This window comes from Plecotus auritus (assembly GCF_963455305.1).
Source record: "Plecotus auritus genome assembly, chromosome: 2".
NCBI classification, from domain to species: domain Eukaryota; kingdom Metazoa; phylum Chordata; class Mammalia; order Chiroptera; family Vespertilionidae; genus Plecotus; species Plecotus auritus.
This window is the reverse complement of record NC_137771.1, coordinates 228918308-228941465: the sequence shown is the minus strand read 5'-3', so window position 1 is coordinate 228941465 and position 23158 is coordinate 228918308. Positions and strand designations below refer to the sequence as shown.

Here is a 23158-nt window from a genome sequence, read left to right as displayed (position 1 = left end):
AACAGGCTGGCAGGGGAGCAGTTAGGCATCAATCAGGCTGGCAGGAAAGTGGTTAGGGGGTGATCAGGCTGGCAGGCAGAAGCGGTTAGGGGCAATCAGGAAGGCAGGCAGGCGAGCAGTTGGGAGCCAACAGTCCTGGATTGGAGTGGGTCAGGCTGGACTGAGGGAGGGACATACACATACACATACACACACACACACACACACACACACACACACACACACACACCCCATGCACAAATTTCGTGCACCGGGCCTCTGGGATATTATAAAATTTATTAGGACAGTTTTACTATTCTATTTCTTTCTTTGTACCTTAAAGTAGAGAAAAGGGGATGCAAAAAAAAAAAAAATACTATATGGGTCTTAAGAATAAGCAACAGTGAAAATTACTTCTCTGGCCATTAAAAGCTTAGAGGATCATTTTAAGGAAGACTATGCCAGAACTAATATTTATTTAATGTCCCAAACAGGACTTCTTTACTATTTCAGCAATAACTTGCCATAAAAAACAAAAAAAAAACAACAACACAAAAACACAACAAAAAACAGCCAGCTGAGCTTACAAGGCAGGCCAGACCAGTGTATCTTCTGAGGAGATGCCCCACATAATCGATACATTTAAATTATCACAACTTGTTCTAAAAGTTAAAATACCCACTATTGTACCCTGTAGCAGTATCATACTCCAGGCGAAAAAGGCCAGCGAGAGAACCTTCAAGTGCTATCACCTAAGATGCAGAGGCAGGCTGTCATCACCCGCCCTAAAGCAGCGGTCACCAACCGGTGGTCTGCAGACCACTGCTGGTCCGTGAGGTCCAAAAGGTCGCAGCCGCTGCCCTAAGGAAAAGACTTGGGAGGAGGCAACCAGCGTGTGAGTGCCTGCGTGAACCAGGAAGAACCGAGTTGGGAGGTTCGCTGTTTTATTGATTTACTAGAGGCCTGGAGCATGAAATCCGTGCAGGGACAGGGTCTCTAGCCTGGCGGCAATCAGGGCCGATCTGCGGGGCGATGGCAGGGTGATCAGGGGGCCCCTGCTGGCACCCGCCTTGGCGGCAATCAGGGCCGATCTGCGGGGCGATGGCAGGGTGATCAGGGGGAAGCTCCTGCGTTGAGTGTCTGCCCCCTGGTGGTCAGTGCGCATCACAGTGACAGGTCATTTCCCCAGCCGTTCTGCCGTTCGGCCAATTTGCACATTAGGCTTTTATTATATAGGATTATATAGGATATTAACAACTAACATAGATGCTGTTACACTTGTTCTGAGATGATACTCAAAAGGGTTACATCTGTTTTAAATGATGCCCAGAGAGTGGTCTCAACTAAAATTTGTTGAAAGCTCATTCATCATCCCCAACAGCACACTCATGCCTTACAGCATGCGGCTTACAGAACACAGACACAGTAACAAGCAGGCGCCCATGCCTGTCTATACCCTGTCCCGGTCCGGGGGTGATACCGTGAGACACACGGAATGCAATGTGGGAAGCCTACGGAGTACCCAGGCAGACTGGAACGTGGACCTTGAACACAGAAGAGATCCAGGCTGAGAACTGAAAAGTCACGAAACCAAAGGCACGAGGACAGTGAGAGGACCTTGCAGTGCGAAGGGGCTGGGAACGTACGCCCTGCCAGCGTCCACACCACAGATGCCAACGTGGCAGAGAAGGGGCTTCGTGAGCAGGCACCAAGAACACTGATGCCAGAATCAGAGGCAGTGGCAAGGACAGTGCTGTGATTGCCAAACCTTGGCTAGGTCGGACCAAACCTTGTTCATTGCCTGTGCCAGGGGTCCTCACACTTTTTAAACAGGGGGCCAGTTCCCTGTCCCTCAGACCGTGGGAGGGCCGGACTATAGTTTAAAAAAAAAAACTATGAACAAATTCCTATGCGCACTGCGGGCCCGGGACGCGTCGGCTGCTAAGCAGGACAGGCAGCGGCACCCGGCGGGCCGGATCCATGTCCTCGGCGGGCCGCACGTGGCCCGCGGGCCGTCGTTTGAGGACGCCTGCCTTTGACAATTAGGTGGCTGAAGTGATACCAGTTTTTGAAAGTGATTACAAAGTTCAACGGGCTAAGGAATAAGTGGCAGGTCAGAAAGCAGAAGTGCAATATTGGATCCTTTTTCCTTCCTTCCACAACTATTTGAGAGCTTAATAATGGGTGGTGGTGTAAGCTCCGTGTCTGGCACATAGAGGAGACAGCCACCTTCCAGAGCCCTACAGGTGACCACTTTTAAAACAGCTCTGACCTGTTAGCTTTCTAAGGCTTCCATCATATTTCAGTTTCTCTTTAGATGCTGTTTACTTTCCTTTACCAATGTCTTTAAGTTTTAAACCTGAAAGCCGAAACCGGTGTGGCTCAGTGGATAGAGCGTCGGCCTGCGGACTGAAAGGTCCCAGGTTCGATTCCGGTCAAGGGCACGTACCTTGGTTACGGGCACATCCCCAGTAGGAGGTGTGCAGGAGGCAGCTGATCGATGTTTCTCTCTCATCGATGTTTCTAACTCTCTATCCCTCTCCCTTCCTCTCTGTAAAATATCAATAAAATATATTTCAAAAAAATTAAAAAATAAACGTGAAAATTTTATTTGATATAGGTAATTTATGAAGAAAAACACGGCAAATATAGAAGCTTCAAAACTGGAGGTTTAAAAATTACCTTTAAAAACTCAATAAATGTTACTAATATTTCACTGACTTCTTGAAGGCACAAATTCAGCACACAGGTCCCCTCATATTTAGATCAATGCCTTCATTAGATAGTGATCCTGAAATTATGCTGAAACTGATATACCTTATAGTAACTATGCAGATTGACACTTACTTGGATAGAAAAATTAACAGCCTTTGTGATGAGGTAGATACAATTCCACTTTACAGATGAGAACACTAAGGCACAGAAGTTCAAGCATCTACCCAAAGTCATAAAGCTAATTGATAGTAAACTCCATCCGTGGCCTACATTTCCCAAAGCTCAGATTCCTTCCAAGAAGCACCTAACAAAAAGGAAATTACTTAATACTCTAATAATGTTAGCACAGGAGAACAGTGCAGATAATAAAGACTACACAGCAAAGAAAAAACATATGCATTTAGACCCAATGAAAAGGTGATAAATACCAAAATATAATTGTTATGAGGGAGTGGACCTAAAGATTTTCTTAAAATGTATTTTTATTGATTTCAGAGAGAAGGGAGAGGGAGAGAGAGAGAAACATCAATTATGACAGAATCATTGACTGGCTGCTTCCTGCACGCCTCACACTGGGGATCGAGCCTGCAACCAGGGAATGTGCTCTGATCGGAAATCAAACTGTGACCTCCTGGCTCATAGGTCAACCCTCAACCCACGGATCCACCAGACTGTGCCCCAGATTTTTTAATATCGAACAGTAAGCAGCACAGAGGTAAAGCGCTATGTCAGCCCAGCAACACGTTAGGGAGGATGTACTGATCCAGAGCAAGACTGCAATTTGGTAACGTTAAACAGAAAGTTATGTCAAGGCATCCTAGAATGGCTGAGACAGGAAGTCCACAACCTGTTGTAATCTAAGAATTATTATTTTTTAAATATATTTGTATTGATTTCAGAGAGAGGAAGGGAGAGGGGAAGGGAGAGGTAGAAACATCCATGATGAGAGAGAATCATTGACCTGCTGCCTCCTACACGCCCTGCACTGGGGTGCAAGCCTGCAGCCCAGGCATGTGCCCCGACCAGGAACGGAACAATGACCTCCCGGTTCAACCACGGAGCCACGCTGGCCAGGCCAAGATTTAGATTATGATGACTGCACTTCTGAAAACAACCCATTTCTTTTAGAGTAACAACCAGAATGCAGATCAATAATCAATTGCCCGGGAAATCCTGGCTCTAGCACGGCTGGGAAACTGTTTCTTCGTCTGTAAAATGAGGGTTGACAGTCCCTTACTTACTTAAGGGAGTTGAAGAATTAATTCAAACAATACATATAAAAGCACTTAATGCCGCACCTGGCACCAAGTAGATGGTAGCTATTTTTACCACCACCATTACTATTACTACTACTACTGCTACTACTACTACTACACATAATTTTGTGGAAAAAGGAAGCATGCTGGCAATAACCCAGAGCAGTGCTTTTCACATTGCACGTAGAGAATATATTAGATTAGCCCTAGCTGGTTTGACCCAGTGGACAGAGCGTCGGCCTGTGGACTGAAAGTCCCGGGTTCGATTCTGGTCAGGGCACATGCCCAGGTTGCGGGCTCGATCCCCAGTAGGGGGCATGCAGAAGGCAGCCGATCAATGATTCTCTCTCATCATTGATGTTTCTATCTCTCTCTCCCTCTCCCTGCCTCTCTGAAATCAATAAAAATGTATTTTAAAAAAAGAGAATATATTAGGTTATAAAAATGAGCTTAGTGGGTGTGACCACATAGTAGGGACATAACAGTCCTACACCCAGCAAAGGTGGCACTGTTTGGGGAAACACCCCACCTGCGGGTGTGGAATGCATGCACACGCACCCGCGTCTCAGTAAGATCGACTTCTTACTGTGGGGTCATGGTAAAAACGTACAAAGGCTGTTATTCAGAAAAATTATTTTGCTTTAGAAATGACCATAAAGCCCAAACTAACCGCTGGTCACCTTTCAATAGCGTGCGGAGTCCTGAACCCACTAATGCGCTTCTTACGGACAAGCTGCGGGGGGAGCAGCGCTGCCGAGTCCGACAAACCCTTCACCCTTTCAGCGACCTTCATTCACACCACACGTACGTAGTCACAAACTAGAAACTGGGGTAAAGATAACTTAGACTCCAGCCTTTTCTGACCAAATCTAATCTCAGTCAACAAACTTTACGGAAAGAAAAACACAAAAAACCCTGTCAGCTTTATATGTAAAGCTTGAAAACTATAAAACTTAATATAACTTAAAAAAAAACAGAAACACCCCGGACAATGTGGTATTAGGGAACAAGTCAGACAGACCTGGTTTTGAAACTGGGTCCAAACATGTGACGACCATGACAACCTAACCACCAGTCGCTATGACGCCCACTGTGGCCAGCGAACCGCCTGATCAGGGGGTGGGGCCAGCCAACCTCCCGCCATCTCCTCCTCCCGACAGGCCCAGCCCCCATCATCCCCCATTGGGGCCAGGGCAGCCGGACCCCACCTGTGCACGAATTCATGCACTGGGCTTCTAGTCCTGTATAATAAAAGGGTAATATGCAAATTAACTATCACTCCGTCACAAAGATGGCGGCGCCCAGTCCTCTCAGCCCCCGTCGGAGTCCCCCAGTCCCAGGGGGCAGCCACGAAGAGCAGGCAGCGTTGAGCAGCCTGGCGGAATGCTTGGTTCATCACTGCGACAATGAGGCAAGAGTTCCACCCCTGCCACTGAGGGCCTCTGGGCAGCGGCCCCTGAGGCTGCATGGCACTGGGCCGAGGCGGGGGACCCGAGGCTGCACCCCCTGCCCCAGTGCCGGGGGACCTCAGGCCGTGCCCTTTGCCCCGGGCCAAGGGACCTGAGGCTGCGCGCCCCCCCCCCCGCCACGCCCAGCGTGGGGCCAGCTGGGTCTGGTCTCGTGTGATTTCAAGGCACGCACGAGTGGTCAGGGACTTGACTCTGGGACCCGCCGCACACCCCAGACTCTGACAGGAGGAAAATTTTCATATACATTTTACCAATTTTCTTTCATCTCTGACACTTCTATTATAGAAATAGAGCAAATAGCAATATTATTTCCTCTAATTAATCCCCTTTTAATGTGCACGAATTTCGTGCACCGGGCCACTAGTCCTATCTAATAAAAGTGTAATATGCAAATTGACCGTCACTCCAAGACACAAGATGGCCGCCCCCACGTGGTCAAAGATGGTTGCCCCCATGTGGACACAAGATGGCCTGCAGGGGAGGGCAGTTGTGGGCAGTTAGGGGTGACCAGGCCAGCAGAGGAGGGCAGTTCGGGGGGGGGGACACCCAGGCCTGCAGGGGACGGCAGTTGGGGGTGACCAGGCCTGCAGGGGAGGGCAGTTGGGGAGGACCAGGCCAGCAGGGGAGGGCAGTTGGGGGCGACCAGGCCAGCAGGGGAGGACAGTTAGGGGCTACCAGACTGACAGGGGAGGGCAGTTCAGGGTGACCAGGCCTGCAGGGGAGGGCAGTTAGGGGCAATCGGGCAGGCTGGGGAGCAGTTAGACATCAATCAGGCTGGCAGGGGAGTGTTTAGGGGGTGATCAGGCTGGCAGGCAGAAGCGGTTAAGGGCAATCAGGCAGAGGCAGGCGAGCGGTTGGGAGCCAGCAGCCTGGATTGTGAGAGGGATGTCTGACTGGGATTGGGCCTAAACGGGCGGTCAGACATCCCTCAAGGGGTCCCAGATTGGAGAGGGTACAGGCTTGGCTGAGGGACACCCCCCGCCCCATGCACGAATTTCGTGCACCGGGCCTCTAGTCTACATATAAAACTCTGAGCCCAGTATACCTGACATACACCTGGCTCAGTCAAATAGAGCTATGCCATGCCCTGGATGGGATTTTTGTTACGGCTCACCATACTGTCTGTGCTACATCTACTATCCAAATGCTGCCTCTAGAGAAACCTTCTCCACAGTGAAAACACAGCAGTATCCAAGACTTCAAAGCTGTACAGCACCTCAGTACCCACTCCAGCAGTCATACCAAATCCATATCCACTCTTACAACATCCCAGCTAGTGAAAAGGCTTAAACTCATCAGCTCCAATGGTTACAGCATCTTCTTACTCCTGACCCAAATCTCCCTTCTGGTATCTTCCCTCCAGATGTATCCCCGTGTAAATGGAATCCAATAAACTGTTTTGTGCTGGTTCCCCAGCACAATTTCTGCAGTAACACAGTACAACAAACTTTGCATCTGAAAACAAGAAGTGTGTTATCTGCCCGGTGTGGAGGCCAGACTCACTAGTCTCAAGTCAAGGTGTTGGCAGGGCTGCATTCAGGAGGCTCCGGGGCAGAATCTACTTCCTGCCCTTCCAGCGTCCAGAGGGCGCTTCCATTCCTTGGCTCAGGGCCTCTTCCTCCACCTGCAGACACCCCCAGCAGTGAGGTGTCTTCTCTGCTCCGTGACCCTGCTTCCTTGTCATGGACTCCCCTGCCTGCCTCACAGAAGGACCCTTGGGTTACACGGGGCTCATCGGGACAATGCAGGATAATTAACCCATCTCCTTGACGCAGTCACACCTTTTGCCATGTCAAACACTCACAGGTTTGCCCTAACCCAGTGGTCGGCAAACTGCAGCTCGCGAGCCACGGTCTGCCGCTCTGTTGACTAATGAGTTTGCCTACAACTGGGATAGACTCTCGATTCCAATAATTACAGGCTGTTGTTGTTCCTTGTGATTAAGCCCCTATCCCAGTGGTCGGCAAAGTCATTAGTCAACAGAGCGGCAAACAGCGGCTCGCGAGCCAGCCGCAGTTTGCCGACGACTGCCCTAACCGGTTTGGTTCAGTGGATAAAGTGCCGGCCTGAGGGCTGAAGGGTCCCAGATTCGATACCAGTCAAGGGCACGTAACTTGGTTGCGGGCACATCCCCAGTTGGGGGGGGGTGCAGGAGGCAGCTGATCGATGTTTCTCTCTCATCGATGTTTCTAGCTCTCTATCCCTCTCCCTTCCTCTCTGTGAAATATCAATAAAATATATTAAAAAAACAAAACACTCACAGGTTTTGGATTCAGAATGTGGACACCTGGGGACAGGCATGATCATTGTTTAAAAAGCCGTGCTAAATCTATAACCAACTGAAACCCTGACTGTTTTCACTGGACTCTGTCCAGCTCTTCATGCTGACTTTCCGCTGGTTTCTGCAAGGCTTTCTGCGACCTGAAGTGGCAGCTATTCCAATCCGCGTGTATATTTCATGAGCCTACTTTACGTGCCGGCCTCCAACGCAATGGTTTTTGTTTTTCCCTTCACTGAAGGACAATAGCATGTGCCTTTATTTATAACTCAATGGATTTTTAAAAGTTAAAAAGAACAGGACCTACTTGCAGGATGACCTATCTGACACAACTTGGACATTGCCACTTAGCTAAAATTCACATAACAATATATTCTCATCCTGCCTCCATTTTTCTAATTTGTTCATGATGAAATCATGACCGATATTATTCTGAAATATGTGGTTTATAGTGTTCACTAGACAAAAAACATTTTACAAAACAAAAGTTTAATTTTGGTGTATTATAAATTGTGAGTAAATTTGTTCTGGCTCCCAGTGACTAGAAATTTCTAGAAAGTCATAAAACTAACAACTGGCAGAGATCAAAGTTACTGGCATCAAGCCTATGATTTCTGAATTACGTCTTTTCCTGTTTTTTGAAATTGAGCTGTCAAAGCAATGAAAAGAATTAGACTACATACTAGTATACGTGAATTTTTTAACCACCCTCAAGCAATATTTCCTTCCAGCACCTCTTTTCAATGTGATTCTGCCCCGGAGCCGCCCGAATGCAGCCCTACCCTTCCTTTCTCTAAACTTTAAAAGTACAGTGACAGGCCGAAACCGGTTTGGCTCAGTGGATACAGCGTCGGCCTGCGGACTGAAGGGTCCCGGGTTCAATTCCGGTCAGGGGCATGTACCTTGGTTGCGAGCACATCCCCAGTAGGGGGTGTGCAAGAGGCAGCTGATCGATGTTTCTCTCTCATCGATGTTTCTGGCTTTCTATCCCTCTCCCTTCCTCTCTGTAAAAATATCAATAGAATATATTTAAAAAAAAAAAAAAGTACAGTGACAGGCTGGTACTCAAATCTCCCCCAATAGACACAGATATCAAAGAGTTTAATTCTACAGTCTTTCTTCTTCTGTTCATTTGACTCAATATATCAGACATGGTGACTTCAACCAAATCAAGAGTTAAGTCCGACATAACTTGCATGTTTATTAGTAACATATAAAAACATAAAAGTACACATTAGATTTTTTTCAACAAAAGGTGTTTTTCCCTGGTGGGTGTGGCTCCGTTGGCTGAGTGCAGTCCCATGTACCAAAAGGTAGGCAGTTCCATTCCCAGTCAGGGTACATGCTGGGGTCAGTCCCCACTGGGGGGCATGCAGGAGGCAGTTGATCAATGTTTCTCTCTCCCCCTCCCTCTCTCTAAAATCAGTAAGAACATGTTTTTAAAAATAAAAGCATGTTTCTGCAAAGAGGCTTTGACCGTCTAATTATTAATTATAGCCTGAAGACAGTTCCCTAAGACTCACTGTTAGAACCATCAGGTGAGGCTTTACAGTCCCTCCTACCTGATACTGCATCTTACGCCTTTACATACCCATTATCAAAGGTTTGTTTGAGCTAATGCTTTCTAACTGCTAGAACATTAATGTGATGAAGGGTGCAGGATGGGGGCTAAGGGCTGCAAACCAACCACTTAAATAGGGACCATTATGCTAAGCAGAATACAGGGAGTTAATCGGCATGTACACACAGATACTAATGGAACGGAAGAATGTACAGGAAAGGAGCTCAATCACTGAAACAGCCCCAATAACTGACTAATAAACACAAAGTTCAACCTCACCAATAACCGGTTAAAATGATGGGAACCCGAAGCAGGGAGGCAGGGAACAGACTGACACACCTCAGTGTGGGCGTTGGGGGGACGAGGAGAGATAAATCAAACAACTTATATGCACAGCCATGGACACTGGCCACAGGGCGGGGAAGACCTGGAGGGGGGGAGAGGGGCTGGGAAGGAGGGGGGAGAGCGGGGATGGCTGACATCTGTAATACTATCAACAATTAAAATATAGATATGTTAAAATAAAAATATAAGAATAATGAGATATCATTCAATTACCTAACTGGCTTGAGCATAGATTAGCATAAAGCAAAGAAGATACTCTACTGATGAGACCTAATGGGCAAGTTTTAATTTGAGAGAAAACTTCGAAGCTATATATCAAAAACTAAAAAATATCAAAATATTTTAAGTCTCATACTTTCATTTCTAGAAATTTATATAAAATAGTCATAGGTTCTCAAATTCTCCACAATGGCAATTTAAAATTATGTTGATCAATTGGTTAGAGCATAGTCCTGATACACCAAGTTTGCATGGATCTCCAGTCAAGGGCGTACACAAGAAGCAACCAATGAATGAATCAATAAGTGGAAAAACAAATCAATGTTTCTCTCTCTCTCTCAAGTCAATACATTTTAAAAATAATAATTTCATGTTATTCAACAATCATCCAAAAATTTCTGAACACAAGTAGAGAAGAAAAAAAGACTGGAATACTCTAAAATGTTAATAGTATTTGGTGGAATATTTATTTTCGAATTTAAGTTTACTTAACTTGCATTAACTTTAAAATGAAAAAAATTTTAATTAGTGTCTGAGACACAAAATGCATTTCTCCAACTTTGATTACAAATATAATAAATGTATACAATTGTTATCAGATAAAACCTGTCCATGGAGTCAATTTTGCTTTGTAAATTAAGTTATGTCTAAGTCAATGGCTTATAAATTTTTAATTGAGGAATTATTTTATTTCTTTAAATATATCTTTATTAATTTCAGAGAGAAAGGGGGAGAGAGAGAGAGAGAGAGAGAAACATCAATGATGATGAGAATCATTAACTGGCTGCCTCCTGCACGCCGCCACTAGGGATAGAGCCTGCAACCCAGGCATGTGCCTTTGACCGGAATCGAACCCGGGACCTTTCAGTCTGCAGGCCAACGCTCTATCCACTGAGCCAAACCAGCTAGGGCAGCTTATAAATCTTTAATAAAATTTTTCAAAAATAAATTTAAAACTTTACCCCTTTAAAAACCTGTGTAATAATTGAAGCTCTTATGAATATGAAACACAAAACTGAGAAATCACTGTTCAAATGCAGCAAATTCACAAGGCTTTTTACAAAATACACACATACAAGTGCAAATAACTTCATCTGCGTTATTTCCCACTTTTTTTTTTTTTTTTTTTTACAATCCTTTGTATTTCTGTGGGGTCTGTTGTTATTTCGCCTTTCATTTCTTTTTTTAAAAAATATTTTTTTATTGATTTCAGAGAGGGAGAGGGAGAGAAACATGATGGGAGAGAATCACTGATTGGCTGTCTCCTGCACACCCCCTACTGGGGATCGAGCCCACAACCCGGGCACGTGCCCTTGACTGGAATCGAACCCGGGATCCTTCAGTCCCCAGGCCGACGCTCTATCCACTGAGCAACACCAGCTAGGGCTATTTCCCACTTTTAATTCTATCACCAAACCCTAATTCTGTTACCATTTGCTGCTGGCAGAAGTAATTTTCTGAACAGTTAATTTCCGATGATTCACCGTATAAAGTATGCCCGAATGTTTTCTTTATGTGCGACCAACTCCCCTTCCATTTCCATGGTCTACGCTTCACTGAGACTTTCCACTGAGGACCAGGGCTGCCTCCCGTCCTCCATTAGTTCCAGCAACAGGTGGTTTCCTAGTCTTCTTGGAATACTGGTTCGCTGACCGGCAGTCAATCCTCAACTCCTTCCTTTCCCTTTGCTCAAGAAACAGGCCAGGAGGTGATTTTAGAAAATGTCAAATGTTTCATTCAGCTCATCACTCTGTTTTACTAGCACAGATGCCAGCTTTCAAAATCACTGTTACTGTAACCTGCCCGCATAGCTCAGCTGGATAGAACATCGTCTTGATACGCCCAGGTTGTAGGTTCAATCCCTGGTCAGGGCACATCCAAGAACCAACCAATGAATGCATAAATAAGTGGAACAACAAACTGATATCTCTCTTCCTTTCTAAAAAACAAAAAAAAAAGACCACACACACAAAAAAAAATCACCTTTACTGTGCCTCACTAGTGAACTTTGTTTACCCCCCAAGTTGATGATAAAGCTTTTTTGTGAATTAAGCATTTACACTCGACCTCACCAAGAAATGAAAACTGGTTCCAGGACACACCCCATTTGTTTAGATGAGAAAAGAAAAACTTCCCCTCCCTTACGTGTTTTATTAGACCCGGCTATTTCCATACAGTGACAATGACTGGCTCTGTGCACAGGCAAGGGACTAAAACTGAAAATGTCAGCATTAATAAAATCCCTCATCAATTTACAGTTGTCATTGTGAGTATGAACTAGTAAAAGAAATATCAATGCCTGAGGCACATCTGAAGTTTTAAACATTGATTCCATCTATTGCATTATGCAGATGACTTAAAACTAAGCAAACTCTGACCAATTCTTCCTAAGTACACATGACAGTGCACTCGCTGCCATGCTCGCAAATGTACCCAGTTGTTTAGGGAGAGCCCTCTTAATTGTAAAATATGTGCTTGCGTCTATTAAACAAGGGTAAAGGAAGACCTGCATAAAGGGCTGAACCCCAAACTGGGCTGTCCTTTCTAAAGTGATTTATCACTCCGCATCTCTTAATTAAGATGAACTAGATGACACAGGACTATTAGAGTTTAAAGACCATTTCCTCTGTCTCCTAAAGGCTCAAAAGGTGTCCTACCACAGACTGCCATATTACAGGTTCCTTTCAGAAGGCTATGGTCCTTCCACGTCAGTAAAACCCAGCGCTGACGAAGGTAAGGAGGGAGCACACTGGAAGGCTCATGAGGCAGTGCAGAAAGGTGCACGGGGCCCGGCCGGTGTGGCTCAGTGGTCGCCCTGTGCACCGGAAGGTCGGTTCAATTCCCAGTCAGGGCACAAGCCCAGGCTTCGAACTTGATCCCCAGGAGGGGGTGTGCAGGAGGAGCCAATACATGTTTCTCTCCATCCCTTTCCCTTCCTTTCCAAGTATTAATAATAATGTATTTTAAAAACGTCTGCCAAAAGTAACCTACGTTTAAAACTTCCCAACTCCGTGCGGATCTGCTGCCTCCCGCACAGCTTTTTGTAACCAAAGTGACTCACGGGCCCTGCGGGCATGGCTCAGCTGGTTGGAGCATCGCGCCTTGCACAGAAGGTCTGGGGTTTGATCCCCGGTCAGGTGCATACGGGAAGCAGCCATTCTGTTTCTCTCACTTTGATCTCTCTCTCTCTCTCTCTCTCTCTAGAATCAATGAAAAACATGTCCTTGAAATAACAAGTGTTCTGCCCTGGCTGGTATTCTCAGTGGCTAGAGCACCGGCCTGCACACTGGAGAGTCTTGGGTTCAACTGCAGGTACCTGGGTTGCAGGTCTGTCCCCGTCCCCCGTCTGGGGGCAACCAATTGACGTGTCTTTGTCACATCAATGTGTTTCTCCCCCACCCCTCCACTCTCTGTAGGAATGAATGGAGAAAACATCCTCACTCCTCGGGTAAGAATTAGAAATAGTAATAATGAGTGTTCCACAATCAATTATGGGTGAAGATAAGATCGACAAGTCTGGCTGTAACTGTCTACCGAACACAAATATGTGAATCAACTCTGACAGTCATTAACAAATACGCAGAAGTTAAGGCTTGAAAAGAAACTAGTATATTCTTATTCGTTATTGGCATGTAGGTAAGTTTTTCTACTTTTTCCAAAAAAGTCTTCATGCAGTTAAAAATATTAATCAGCTTCTTTTTTTCATTGTAACATTTAGTTGTAACTGGGGTGAAGTTCAAATTTTGTTCCTGCCTGATTCTATGACTATATCTGAAAATAATTTTGTTGTAAGAAGAAGGTTGCGCTTTAAAAAAAAAAAAAAAAAAAAAAGAAAAGGAAATATTCTGCTCCAGATGTTACATATGCTGGACAGATCACCGCTCTACGGTCTCTTCCAACTAGGATTACTGACCCACATGGATTTATGCCAAAAATCACCAATTGTCCAAGCACCAATTATAACTTTCCAGAGGTAACCGGATGGTCTTCCACTTTTAACTGAGCCCTAGCAGCCATCTTTTGTCTTTTCCCATCAAAACTGTGCCTTCTAACTCTTCACTCCAGAGTTACACTGGGTTTCTTGCTGAATTCTCTACTACCTGTCCAATGCGTCATTAGAATATCAACGTTTCTAGATATATTTAGCTATCTTTTCACAAGCACCAATAAAGACCTCTGACTATAAAGCAATGAGAAATAATCAATAAGTCATACAAATACTGAATAGGATGAAGGTGACCAGGGTATACAAAATTTTAATAGTTTGTGAAATCTTCTAGTTCTCAAATAAAAATCCTAACAGGCCCTGGCTGGGTAATTCAGTTGGTTAGAGCGTCACCCCTATACACCAAGGTTATGGGTTTGATACTTGCTCAGGGCACCTCTAAGAAGCAACCAGTGAATGCATAAATAAATGAAACACATCGATGTCTCGCTCACTCTCTAAAGTAAAATGTGTGTGTGTGTGTGTGTGTGTGTGTGTGTGTATTAGCACTACACTGTTAATTACACTTTATATTAACACAGAAATGTAGACGTCCCTCCTAGCCTTAAGCTTTCAACAGATCTTGGTCAGACCTAATCCTGATGCAAATTTGATAATTATTAATTCTACTTTTTCTGTAGTTCCACAGGAACAGAGTATTGTTAATCAATATTACCAAAATTTTGAACTTTTGACAGGTAAGCTGCTTCTTCTATATACCTGATGACATAGCTTGTTTATCTCATCACTAAAGTTGTATGGTTTGCTCTGAAGTGTGCTAAAAAAGAATTCAGCATATTATCTCTACGAATGTTAGAATACATACTAAGGCTCATCATGTATGTGACAACGTTTTTCATACCAAGTTACCAAGGTGTATTTGAAGTGAGATTTGAATGTGTGCAGTTATCTATAGAAAAGTTACCTGGAATACTGAAGTAAACAGTATTCACTTGCACTCCATGACAGAGAACAACCTACAACAACCTATAATTTATATTTGGTAAACCGCCCCCCCACACACACACACACAATCTACTGCTATTTTGTCAACTTTCTATTCGGTATTTTATCTGCTGAATTAGAGGCCCGATGCCTGAGATTCGTACCAGAGGAGGCCTTCCTTCCCCAGGCTGCCAGCACCGGCTTCCCTCTGGCACCCAGCAGGCACCTGGGACCCGGCTTCCCTCGCAGCCCCAGCTTCGTCCAGAAGGTCTTCAGGAAGGAGGTCCGGTCTAATTAGCATATTACACTTTTATTATTATAGATTGTCTCACAAGATTTTATAAGCCAACTTTTCCATTTTCCCAATCCTCCTCTGAATCAGTTCCTTACCATGTGCCCATGTCATTTTTTTCTAAACAAAATACTTTACAAAGTGATAGCCGAGGCGGGGATATTTTCAACGTGCACACAGGGGATAGAAGCCGTGCAAGCCGGCTGCGTTCCCCTCCACGCGAAGCCGGACTGCGGCTGCCGTCAGAGCAGAGAGCCAGCACTGGAACGTCCCCCATCCCAAACTTCTTGTGATGGCAGCACAACATGACCCGGTGAGGCCGGAGAGAGCTCCAGCCATTCACCGGCCAGGTCTGGTCCGCCGCTTCCTGCGCACAGGAGCCTGGTCCACGCCTGTGCGTTCCTTTAGACCTCAGAGGAGGAAGGAACGACCAAAACAACCGAAGATGAACATCACAGGTAAAGACAACGTACTCATCAAGCCACCTAACTGCAGGGGACAACCACACCTAGTGGTCACCGGTAAAGAGACAGTAATCCCTACACAACCACTCCCCGTGGGGACCGGCTGCCGCTCAACTCAACTCTTCCTTCCGGACCACAGGGCGGCTCAGGATGGCCAGCTCAGGCAGTACGTGCACGCCATCAACGCACACCAAGTCCTCCTGAAGCTCCCTCTGGCTGTGAAGACACGTGAGGTGAACGCACCCTATCTTCCTCCTGCCTTCAAGGTGGCATCACGTCCACACCACCCAGCACGGCACTCTTCAACAAGCACCCAAGGGTCTGAGTTCCTCGCAGCGGTTTGTGAGGTAAAAGCTGTTCCACACTAATGCTAAGACATTTCCCTTTTCATTCATTTTCTCACAAGGCTGTAGCAATTTACCAGACGCTATATGATGTGTCTAATGCAAGAGACAGAAGTAGTTGCTAAAAATCCAGCTTCTATTAAACCAAAATTTAAATGGGATTTGCAAAATGTAAAACAATGCCACTCTTCTCACTAACTTTCTTGTTTTGAAAACAGTTTTCATTAAAGATGTTACTTATACCCTGGTCGGTATAGTCAGTTGGTTTGAGTGCCATCCAATATGCCAAGGTTGCAGGTTCAATCCCCGGTCAGGGCACATACAAGAATCAACCACTGGTGTGGCTCAGTGGCTGAGCGTTGACCTATGAACTGGGAGGTCACAGTTCGATTTCCAGTTGGGGCCCGTGCTGGGTTGTGGGCTCAGTCTCCAGTGGGGGGTGTCCAGGAGGCAGCGGATCAGTTCTCTCTCATCCTATATACGTCTGTCCCCTCTCTCTCCCTCTCTTTTCCTGCCTAAAAGCAATCAAAGTATTTTTTTAAAAGTCAACCAATGAATGCATAAATAAGTAGAACAAACCGATGTTCCTCTCAAATCAATAAATTTGTTAAAATGTACTACGTTCCCATACAACAGGTTCTTTTCAATGCATTTCCAGTTAAATTTCTCAGGTGGTCAATATCAACAGATATCACCCACAGGTAAAAAGCTCCCTGCAATCCTGAACTTTGATGAGTTGAAAGGAGTCAAAATCCAAAGTTTGAGAACTCTTCCACAAGGAGATGTTAAGAATGGTCACTGCAGTGTTTGTCAGCAAAACCTGAGAAACAACCGTTTATCAACTGGGGAACCAGATAAATAAGATGCAATTTATTCAAAGGATGGTGTATCACACAGCAGTTAGAATGAACTAAATCTTATTATATAGGATTAATGTTTGAGCAAAAAACCACATTGCCGAATGTGTGCAATACACTACCCATGTGTATCAGGACACAGAATAAGGTATTTTGTTTAAGAACCACAGAGATTGATAATCCATTATTTGCTTCTGATGGGGAGTGGTGGGAGGAAGGGGGCAGATATGTCCTTCTGAATTTAGAGGAGATCGATTAAAGGCTACAAATGCAATCGATGGATTAAAATATCCCATCATAAACTTCATTCATTCAACAATGGGAGTGCAAACCATCGCAGAACACAACTAGAACTGGCCACAACTGATCACCGATCTTTTCATCTTTTACACCACTTAACACTGCGTCTCACCAAAAAGTGCTGTAAATGGGCGTCTACGATAGATAGCCTCTCCTTCTTCATCTTCGTTCGACACCAGACGCTGACCTCTTTTACCTGTGCTTCCAATCTCCTTCCTCAGGCACAACGCCGCTCCGCGTTACCCACCCTGTTGTTTCTTTAAACTATGCTTTTCTAGACTTGCCTCCTCCAACATCTGAAGTTCCCCTCCGTCCATCAGACACCGGGGCTTCCCCACACTCACTGAGCCAGACCTTGGAGACGGAAGCGTACAGAAGGCCCAGCACCAGCGCCTACGACACTGCCAACCGCCCTTCCTTCCCTTCGTCCTCGAATCCCTCACAACCCAACTTCTAAAGACTGCTTTACCTTTGCCACCTTATTTCATCTTCCCCACCACCCTTTAACCTTCAACTTCAGATCCCATTACCCTAAAGAATTTAGACACCTTTTTCCTAAGTCTTTTAACCTGGACCACTCTCCTGATACCACACGAAATACCATCTCCAGGGAACAAGTATGATGGGGGATCTGCATTCAAATCCCAGGATGCCCCTGGGTGAGTCACTACTTCTTTAGAGACCCGTTTCCACATTTTTAAATGGGTGTCTGGGTGAGCCTGTGGAAATATTAAATCAGGTATGTATAAAGTGCCTGACATACCATGGATGCGTGTTCAACAGTCATTCCTTCTCTCCCCTGCCCCAATTTTCCCATGGCACATGGAGTGACTCCGATGTCTGCCTTGGGCTTCTGAATGCTTCCAAGTTGGAGTCCTAGATGCCCAACTGAATGCCAGAAAGTTCCACAGGACTTTCTAATTTAACTGCTCCAAAACCAGACACGTGCCCTCGCTCAACACGCTCCGATGACTGCTTCCGTCCGCGGCATCTCCACTCCCGGCACTTAGAACGGGGGCAAAGGTGCTTCCTACGCCCACAGGTGCCCAGGCCCAGGGATTCCTCTGGCCCCCAGGCCCTCCTCCCCATTCACACCGACAGGCCCCGTTCGGATTCTGCGCCACACCTCCCCAAACCGCTGCCCTCACCATACGGACTACAGTCAAGCAAGTGCCACGGTTACATCCTTCAACTTACAACTTCCGTTTATCCACAGCCCAAACAAGGAGCTCAAACACGAGACACGAACTGGTCAGCTCACCAGCTCCTGACCACCCTCCCTTTCCAGCAGCCAGCCCGCTGGTCACTCATCCCAGCAGTGGCCCCTCCGTGGCTATCTCTACACCTTCTCCTCCTCTCAGAGTTTCACCAAGGCCCCAGAGGAAGCTGTCCTAGCACACATTAAAAGCATTCCCTGGTCGGCGAGGCTCAGCTGGATGGAGCACTGTCCTGCCAGGGCAGGTACGGAAGGCAACAGATCCATGTGTCTGTCTGTCTGTCTGTCTGTCTGTCCCTCTCTCCCTCCCTTCATTGGACTGGACTCCCCGGGGCCGATCCTCAGCAGCGCCACTGGTAGTGCCACGGTCGTCAGGGCACAGTGCGCAGCTGGTGGGCACTCAGGTTTGTGAAGTAAAGCTGGACTTGGGAGATCTGAGGCTACAGAGCACTGATGGGTAACACTGGTGAATGGGGAGGAGTAACAGAAATACTGTGACTCAAGCAGGCACAAGATGGGCTGTCAATTCAGACTAACTTCTCCAGAAGACAGTTTTCTGCAGAGGAGAGTTGGAATTGACAACAGAACACCTAACATAATGCAATTTGAAGTTCATAAAGACTAGGAACGGAAACGAACATTATTTGAGAAAAATGAGCAATACTCAAATTTTTATTTTGTACATTTAAAAAGGATAAAATACCATTTCCCTTTTTCATGAAGTCTGTATCATTCCTACTTTTGATTTTTTTGAAGTAAAAACTTAATCATCACTTTTTCAGAACATGAGAGCCTTTTCTTAATAACTTCCATAATGCCTACATCAGAATTAAGTACCTCTGGTCTTTTTTTAAAAATATTTTTTTTAGAGAGAGAGGAAGGGGGGAGAGAGAAACGGATTGTTCCACTTATTTATGCGCCCACTGGCTGATTCTGGTACGTGTCCTGGCTGAACAACCCTGCAACCTTGGCGCACGGAGCCTACGCTCTAACCGACTGAGCCGCCCAGCCAGGGCATGAATAAACACTTCTGATCTTAAACACTAAAAACTGCCATTACAAATGTTCGGTAAGCGGTGTGCTCTCTGCCTCCTGGAGCTCACCCGTGCCTTCCCTCTCCTTCCCCCACAGGCGTGCATCTCCTAAACTCTAAGGGACCCCACCAGACTTGCAATCAGGGGAGCAACGGGGCGTGGCAGCTTGTCCCGCTAACCCCTCAATCTCTCCAGGGCCCCCTTTGCTGCCTCTTTCCCAGTCCTGTTTCGCTGTCCACAGCTTTAGCAAATGTGCCCTCAAAGTACAAACAGCAGCCCTGCTGGTTTCGCTCGGTGGACAGAGCGCTGGCCTGCGGACTGGGGCACATGCCTGGATTGCGGGCTCCATCCCCAGTGGGAGGGCGTGCAGGGGGCAGCCTGATCAATGATTCTCTCATCACTGATGTTTCTGTCTCTCTCCCTCTTCCTTCCTCTCTGAAATCAACAAATATGCATTAAAAACTAATAAACAAAAACAATAAGAAACCTGTAAGTTTTAACCTGGGAAAGACACGTACGCATCATCTCTAAGAAACCGTGTGCCATCTGTGTAAATCCTCACTCATTCCTTCCACAAGCACCTGCTGCAGTGCGGGAGCAGGAGGAGGAGAGGGGCTGCCTGGCCTGGTGGGCCCGCCCGCCAGTGAGCTCTGCCTCCGGGACACAGAGTCAGCGTCCAGCCCTGCGTCTCCGAGCCCTCTCCCCTGCTCCGGCCACCAACGTTAGGAAACACGGTCAATCACCTGGCATTAGCCTGACGGCGGGGCCGCTCGGAAAGTTACATAAATGTCTAACTGCGCCGCTGCACACCCAAAGCTAATCTAACACCGAGTGTCAACGGCAACTGAAAAAAAAAAACCAATACGTTTTTTTAAAAAAAGGAACGATTTCACCACTTTGAAAAAAACACCGCCACCGAACTTTGCAAGACACTGTCCACCACCCGCGGCCACTCTGCGGTGAACACGTGTTTAGCGGCTCTCCGTGGGCGACACGCCGTCTCCAGCGAAACCTGCAGGCAGGCCCGGCCCTCCCGGCGGCAGCCGTGGGACTCGAGGGTCCCGCACCGCGGCTCTCACCGCCAATCAGAAGTTCTCCCCACGCAAGTGGGAAACCAGCCAGCCCACGAGACCTCGGGAGAGGCGGCAAGTTTCCGACGCCCATCAGGACGCCTCGGACCACCGCATCTGGACCTTTAAATGCCGGCTCTGCCTCCAGGACGTGCCGAAGGGCGAGAACCTGGGCACGCGCGGCAGGCTCCTTCGGCGGCTGCACTGAAGGCATCAGCCCGCCGCCCTCCCCACACCCACCCCCGGAGACTTGGGTGAGTGGAGCCGAAGGCGGCGGCGGCGGCCGGGGAGGTTTCCGCCGGCAAAGGCTCCGGGAGGCCGGGGCGCATTGGGTGCCGGGAGGGGCTGAGGGGCTGGCGGCGGGGCCGGCTCCCGGCGGACTCGCGTTTCCCATTCAACTTCGGGGTGTCACGCTGGGCTCCGGAGCCCCCGGGGGTGCGGCGTGCGCGACCGCACAGGGCCAGGGACCCCCGTCCGTCCGCCGGCCCCGTTTCCCGGGGGCGCGAGGCCAGAGGCAGGAGGAGCACCCCGCGCTTCCCGCCCGGGATCAGAGTCCAGCGGCCGCGGCCGAGCTCCTCAGGAGCCCGGGCCGCGGCCGCTCCCGCCCCGCCTCCGTCCTCCGCGCCGCGCACGGGGCCGCCGGGAGCGGGCAGGCGAAGCGCCGCGCGGACCGGGACGCGGCCGAGGTCGCCGCCGGGCCGTGGGGGAGGGGAGGCCCCGCCGCCGCCGCTCCCGGGCCGCAGCCCTTCGCGCGGGCCCGGCCGCCGGAGCCGGAGGCGGAAGCGTCCCGCCGGCACCGCCGCAGCCCCGGCGCGGGGAGCGGCGCCCGCCCGGCCCTCACCTCCTGGTTGAAGGCGTTGACGGCGTCCATGTTCGCGCTGCGGCGGCGGCGGCCGGGCCGCGGTCACATAGACCTCGCGCGGGGCGGAGGGGCCGGCCCGGCGGGCGGGGGCGGAGCGGCGGGCGGGCCGAGCAGGAAGCGGGGCGGCGGGCGGGCGGCGGGCCCCTCAGCGCCGTTCGCAGGCGGAGGAGCGGGCGGCGGCGGCGGCGCTGGGCCCCAACATGTCCGTCCGGCGGCGGCTGCGCTCTGCGTCTCGCTGGTCGGCCCGCGCCCACACGCACTGGCCACACGGCCTGCCCGGCGAGCGGCGGCCTCCTCAGCCTCTGGCTGCGGGATGGCGGCAGCGGCCCGAGTCCACGCCGCGCGGAGCACCCTGGGACGGCTCGGGCCTCCCGGCGCTTCCGGTGCCCGCGCTGGCCCCGCCCCAACGCGCGCCGGCCCCGCCCCAACGCGCGTCGGCCCCGCCCGGCCCTGCGCGCCGCGTTGCTGGCGCGTGACGCCGACCCCCGCGCTTTCCCGCCCGCGGGTCGCGGGACACCGAGCTGTCTCCGTGGGCGAGCGCGGAGCCGGGCGCGGAGGCCGGTCCCGGCGGCGGCGGCGGCGGCGGCGGCGCCCCGGCGTTTCTGAGCGCGGAGCTGCCAGCGCTGGTCCTGCTCCCGCCGGGTCGTGCGGGCGCCGAGCCCGGAACAAAGGGCGCGGGACGTCACCCCAGCCCGCGGGCCGTGCGTCTGCGGCTCCCTGCAGCCCCGCCGTGCCGCCCGGGGCTGCCGCCGTCCTGGCTCATCCTCCGGGCGAGGTGAAGCGCCGGGAGGACTTAGGGGCCTAAAGGGCCCCCCGCCCCGTGGAACAGCCTGGTGCGCCGGGGAGTGGGCTCGCTAAGCCTTGACGTCGGCTCCTCGAACCACCTTGTTTGTTTTTTCCGTGGAAAGACCTTGCCCTGATTCACTTCCCCTGAGAACCTGCTGTCTCCCGGGCACAGGGCTGGGCATATGGAAATAAAAGATAATTTTCCTGCCTTCACAACTCAGGTTCGTGGAGTTGGCAGGCAAATTGAGCAGATAATAGCTAAGGCGTGATAAATGTTAGGGCGGAGACCCTGGGGACCAAAGACAGGTATTCATCCGCCTGGAAGTCCAGGAAGGCTTCTCGGAGGAAGCGGCACCTGAGCTACATCTGGAAGAAGCAGCAGCGTTTGGGAGACGTTCCAACCTAAGGTTGATAAGTCCTGTGGCATCAACTTACCCCAAGGAGGACCAGCTGGAGCTGGGGCAGTGAGGTGGGCCAGGTCCCGAAGCGTCTGTGTCACTCCAAGGAGTTCGGATGTTGTCCCCAGAGTAGTGGGGAGACGTTGGAAGGATATAAGAGAGAGGTGGTGTCCTGCAATGTGCTCTTTTCCAAGGAAGGCGTGGAGCAGCGAGAGTGGGGTCAGGGAGAGACTAGCCCTAGGCCCACGGGGTGCTGAGAGCTCAAGGCACTGGGGCGAGGGAGAGACGAGGTCAGATATTTAAGAAGTGGAATGGGGGCCATGTCGCCCAGTTGGTTAGAGCATGGTCCTGCTACACCAAGGTTGTGGGGTCCATCCAAGTCAGGGCACATACAAGGAGAATCAACCAGTGAATGCATAAATAAGTGGAACTACAAATTGATGTTTCTCTCTCTCTCTCTCTCTCTCTCTCTCTCAAAGCCATCAATACATAATAAAAGAAAGGTGGCCCCGCCGAAACCGGTTTGGCTCAGTGGATAGAGCATCGGCCTGCGGACTCAGGGGTCCCGGGTTCGATTCCGGTCAGGGGCATGTACCTTGGTTGCGGGCACATCCCCGGTGGGAGGTGTGCAGGAGGCAGCTGGTCAATGTTTCTCTCTCATCGATGTTTCTGGCTCTCTATCCCTCTCCCTTCCTCTCTGTAAAAAATCAATAAAATATATTTAAAAAAAAAAAAAAAGAAAGGTGGCCCCAGCTGGTTTGGCTCAGTGGGTAGAGCGTCGGC

General features: G+C 49.1%; 1 protein-coding gene across 8 annotated transcripts in view; it reads right to left on the bottom strand.

Annotated features, from left to right (window-relative positions):
• Nucleotides 1-21330, bottom strand: part of SCAF4 (SR-related CTD associated factor 4) — a 59582-nt gene extending 38252 nt beyond the window's left edge. For all 8 annotated transcript variants that reach the window (XM_080655605.1, XM_080655608.1, XM_080655607.1 and 5 more), the window contains exon 1: nucleotides 21171-21330. In XM_080655605.1, the coding sequence (XP_080511731.1) occupies nucleotides 21171-21200 (30 nt within the window). In that variant the 5' untranslated portion in view covers nucleotides 21201-21330. The remainder of the gene's footprint in view (nucleotides 1-21170) is intronic.
• Nucleotides 21331-23158: the final 1828 nt, after the last annotated feature.